This window comes from Bombus vancouverensis, chromosome 7 (genome assembly GCF_051014615.1).
Source record: "Bombus vancouverensis nearcticus chromosome 7, iyBomVanc1_principal, whole genome shotgun sequence".
In the NCBI taxonomy this organism is placed as follows: domain Eukaryota; kingdom Metazoa; phylum Arthropoda; class Insecta; order Hymenoptera; family Apidae; genus Bombus; species Bombus vancouverensis.
The window spans coordinates 4,325,928-4,331,102 of NC_134917.1; the positions used below are offsets into that span (position 1 = coordinate 4,325,928).

The window sequence follows — 5,175 nt, forward strand, 5'->3', positions numbered from 1 at the left end:
TTCTCAATAATCTTAACGTTATTGCATTAAACCATTAAACCACACATCCGAATATTACCAAATATTAACTCCAGAAGACCAGTAGAAAATACTCCGGAATAAAAAAATTACACTTCCTTTACCAGCTTTTTGCGTCAGTTATTTCCGTTCCTAATCAACGGAATTGTTTACTTATACGTAACTAGAGCAGCGCCACCCATTGCAGAAATAATGGCGATACATCGCGACTGCACCCGGCCAAAAGTACAGAAACGGAAGCAGAAGGATTGCTTCCTTCGAGTAACTCGATTACCCTCGGAATGCTGCAATCAACGAAAGAATCGTTGCTCGTGTGTGAACCCGAGAGTACGTGTAGTCGAACTCGTCTATATCGTCGAACATCCTCGTGTTGAGTCCACGAAACACTCGTGAGAGTAGTTAGCGTTTACGACGCAATCGCTTTTAACAGGTCACCGAAGAAACGACTGCTGGTTAAGGAATGACTCGTGGGGAGCATCGCTACGGGTAACTATCCCAGGTCATTTCGCTTTTCAATTACATCAACCGTTGTGAAACTGTCATTTAATCAAAGTTTATTCAGCAACGGTTATCCATCTTGAGCCACATATTTAGGAGTCTTGTCGAAATCAGTGATTTATGATGATTGGTTTAAAATAATTCTACTAATTTTTTGTGTCACGGATGATAAGATCATCTGTGTATTTTTAAATATATCGTAACTAAGAATAAGTAGAAATTTATTGGTACATATGTACAAAATAATTTACTAAAATGTAGTAAATAGTTTAGATTGTACAAAATAGTTCATTATATATACATATCGTAAAAAGAAAATGTTTATTTCGGCTTATTTATACTTTGTTTATATTTTATTATATTTATACTTTATATTTGTGTTATATTTATATTACTAAAGAATCCATTTTTAGATTAGAAATATCGATTATAACAAAAACAAATTTTATTTATAAGAACAAAGTTAATATTATTTAAATAATATTACTATGTAAATAATAAAATCAGGAAAAGGTATAAAACTTGTAGGTCTACGTTAACCCAGTCACAGATATTCGTGGTACAAGAAAATAGGTTTGCTAGTCTTCACATTGTAAAACAAATATTCAAGCTAACATTAATTTCTATCTGACCTATTCTACTAACTACAGCATCTTCATGATGCAGCACCGACGTAATCAAATAATTCGGTAAATTAGATAAACGTAAGGTTAGATAAATCCCTACTGACCCATTTTCTTTTGTTGGTTACTCGATGTCTGATAAATATCGGTCTACTGCACTAATCGCTCGCCTATCTGTTCTATTAATCACGATCCTATCATACACACCTCACTATTATAGCCAATATGCCTGACAAAATGACATCGCATTCTACTAATGATCACCTAAGCATTCATCTAACTTTGAAGTCTGACTAAACACGCTGACGTACCACAGAACGACGATAGGAGCTCGCTTCTATTTCTAAATTAAATCATTCCATTTGCATGCCATTGAGTCACCATTATCGTTTGAACCACGGCCATAACATGGTACAGGGAACGAATTAAATCTCCCTCTTTCACCGACCAAAGAGGAGTCAGAGTAGCTGTTGGAGCATTCGAGGTCATTTTACCGAACGACGAGTTTCCTCCAGGCGCATATAGTTACGGCTGGCAATAGCAAGTTCGCCGGCGGCCTATAACGTGGCCATAACTTTCACGAGTGAACATGGAACAACGATAGATGCGTGGTTAGACATAGGTACGTGAGGTTACCACGGGACCGCATAATAAGGTTCCGTGTACGGCCAACGAATGAAATTAGAACAACTTCCGGCTGAAATTGTCCAAAGTTATCAAGTCTCCGCGTTCTAGCTGCTCCTTTGTGCTAAGATGCAAACTGAGATCGTTCGGTTAAACGAAAATTGACAAGCTATATCAGAACATGATGTGAACAAAATAAACGTAGTAAGCAAACTCCAATTTCTTCGAATTCATTGATCTACATCTTAATAGATATACGTAATGAACAGTATATATATAAACGACAACTAAATGTCAATAATCGAATGTAACAAAAATATCATAAACTCGAATGCAAGAAAGAAACGGATAACATAGGAGTATTTCATGAGACACTTCCCTAAGTTCAAGAAAAACAGTCACCAGTGTCATCACACTACGTATTTCTCCGGACGAAGAAACTTCCGACAATCAACATGTAAAGTGGAAATCAGTGAGCAGTAGCGGAATACAGATACTAAGCATTAACGCGTAATCCAAGGATGAACTCGCCAGTGAAGGTAAACTAAGATACCAACCAACAAACCTGGTCAGACCTGGCAAGCAAGATCTAACGACTTGCAGCAACTCGATTCCACGCCAATCAGATAATCATACAACTTTTCAACGAAAGCAATGAAAAATTCAAATATTTATAGTTCTATAAAATAACGTGGGAGTTTCTCGATCGAGATGGAAATTTAAAGATTATTATTTCAAGCTGGATTCTCTGGATTCGATTTAAATTTACGGCAACCGCACGCCATTAGTTGCGCTCCTTCTCGGAACTGTGTATCGTTAAAGTTTCGCCGTCAGGTGTGCTGGGTAAGTTTAACTTTAAACAGCATCGATTATTTAAGATCGAGAGGAATCGTACCTAGCGAGCAAACGGAATCACAACGAAACCTAGCTAGTGAAACCTAGAAACTGAAGGAAAGTTGTTGAAATTTATTTCCACTTGGGCAGACCATTGTTTGTTATCACGTTACGAGGCCTGGCCGCATTAAGCTCTAACTGAAGTTACGAAAGGACTTGTTATTGGCTAGTGACTTCGTGCACAGACGGCAAAAAGTAATGTACAATTCACGACGAGTTCCAGAGAAATGCTGGCAGTATTGAAAGCATTTTGTTGGATTGACCCTTTCGCTTCGGGTGCCGCTTATAGGTGGCGCCCGCGAGATGACCTGTGGGTATGAGCGTCGTTTATAGACGACATCCATGAAATGAGCTGTGGGTACGAGCGCCGCATATAGGCGGCGACCACGCGACGAATCCTGGGTTCGGCACCCCATATATTGGGTATACACCAGTGTCATCTGTAGTCAATAATATATTTTTTCGTTATCGGCAGAACATTTTCTGTTGATTTTATTGATATATTGGATTAATCACTTCTTAAAAGTTACTCATTGTTGAAACAACATCAAAACGTTTTACGCAATATATTTCAAGCATCCAAACGATCGTATACTATTTCGTGCTAAAAAATCTGTTAAATCCATTGACAGTGTAACGATATTTCATATACGGTTCTGTTAGAATTTAATCTTGGAATTAGGATTAATAACTGTGAAAGACACAATGTTTGTGTTGAAATAATACAATGTGATATTTATTAAACAATTATTTCAAGAGTTATAAATGTGCGTTCTGGAATGTAGACAGTTGGCTAGTTATTCACAGACTGGCTTAGTGACCCATGGCCCTTGAAAACGTTTAGAGCCCCACTCTCTATGCAGTAATGAGTGTGACCTGTGTGGGTGTCTGTGTGGCGTCACATGTGGCACAGAACCTTCTAGTAGCTTCTCGACGTGCCCATCTAGAATGTTCCATCCATATCCTCACGTTTCTTCCGGCGTTTTTTGGAAAAGCATGCACGTGCTAACTGCCGTGCTGCATCTCACGAACGCACGCTAGTGGGGATGGCGCTGGGCAACGAACGGAAGAATCCGTATGATCAAACACCTTATCTGCATGCGATTGATATCGTTGTATTCCAACAGGTTCTTACAAGAATTATTGATATTTAAGACTTAGGAAAACGTATATACAGCAACCACGCACATTGTGCGCATTTCTGGCGCGCGCTTCCGTTTAGTGACGGTACTTCGGCGGACTGGACTACCGAAGGGAAAGGGTTAAATCTAGGATGTGAAATGCAGCAATCACAGCTTCATAAGAATAGCTTTTGAATCTTTCGTTTGAACTTGTCCTAACTGTTTCGAAGATAGTCTCCCGAATTGAATATGGAGAAGAACGGTGGCCCGTTGAACGCGGGGTTCCGCAGGGTTCGGTTTTGGGTCCGATTCTGTGGATCATCGGATACGACGCGGTGCTTCCTTGCCCCATGCCCCCAGACTCAGACATGGTGTGTTACGCGGACGACACGTTGGTCTTGGCCGGAGGACGCTGGTGGTACGAGACGCTGCGCCACGGAGAGTTTGGCGCCGCTTGCGTGATATGGGGTATACGAAGGCTGGGCCTGAAGGTGTCCCCAGCCAAATCGGAGGCTATATGGTTTTATGACTACCGACGTAGGGGGACTCTTTCGCCCGACCTGTGTTTGAACATAAGCGGAGAAGAAATTGAGGTAGGACCTCAGATGAAATACTTGAGCCTCACCATCTACAGTCAATGGACGTTCGGGCCGCACTTCAAGCTCCTGGTTCCCAAAGTGACGACGATAGCCAAACGTTCTATGTGGGTTGCTGCCGAATATCGATGGGGCAGAGTCGGAGTGCGCCGACTGTATGAGGCAGTCGTCCGTTCTCGGGTCCTGTACGGGGCTCCGGTGTAGGCAGAAGATCTGACGAAAAGTCGACGCAGTCTACTCTTGCTGAGAAGGCTTCATAGGATGACCGCCATCAGGACCGTAAGGGGATACCGGACGATATCATATGCATCGGCGACTGTACTGGTGGCGTCTCCTCCGTTCGAGCTCCAGGCCCTAGCGCTCCAACGGATGTACCATCAACTGCAGGGCCTGGGCTCGGGCGGGGATACGCCCTCTGTCGGTCAGTCGGTCCGCTACTTCCGGGGGAGGAAAGGCTCGAGACTTGGGAACGGTGGCGTTGGAGCGGTCCTACCGAACTGGGAGGTCTGGAGAGATCATGGCGGACTCCCGCTAACGTACAGGATGACGCAGGTGCTCACCGGGCACGGAGCTTTCGAGGAGTTCTTGCTAAGGATTCGGCGGCAGGTGACTAGTACGTGCCATCACTGCGAAGAAGAGGAAGACACGGCACAGCACACGCTGCAGTTCTGGCCGGCGTGGGAGGAACCGCGCCGTGTCCTACGACTCGCCATCGGCGAGAGTTTGGCCCCCGAGGCGATCGTAGAAGCCATGCTGAGGGAGCAACAGAACTACATGGCCGTCCGCTCCTACTGCGAGTAA

General features: G+C 43.2%; 2 protein-coding genes across 2 annotated transcripts; both read left to right on the forward strand.

The window, feature by feature from the left end:
- The first annotated feature begins 4,128 nt into the window (after window positions 1–4,128).
- LOC117161654 (uncharacterized) lies at window positions 4,129–4,578 on the forward strand. Its single transcript, XM_033343353.2, has one exon. It carries the CDS (start codon window positions 4,129–4,131, stop codon window positions 4,576–4,578), a length of 450 nt encoding a protein of 149 aa, XP_033199244.2.
- A 57-nt stretch (window positions 4,579–4,635) lies between these two features.
- On the forward strand, window positions 4,636–5,175 carry LOC117161653 (uncharacterized). Its single transcript, XM_033343352.2, has one exon. The coding sequence runs from the start codon at window positions 4,636–4,638 to the stop codon at window positions 5,173–5,175; it is 540 nt and encodes a 179-aa protein (XP_033199243.2).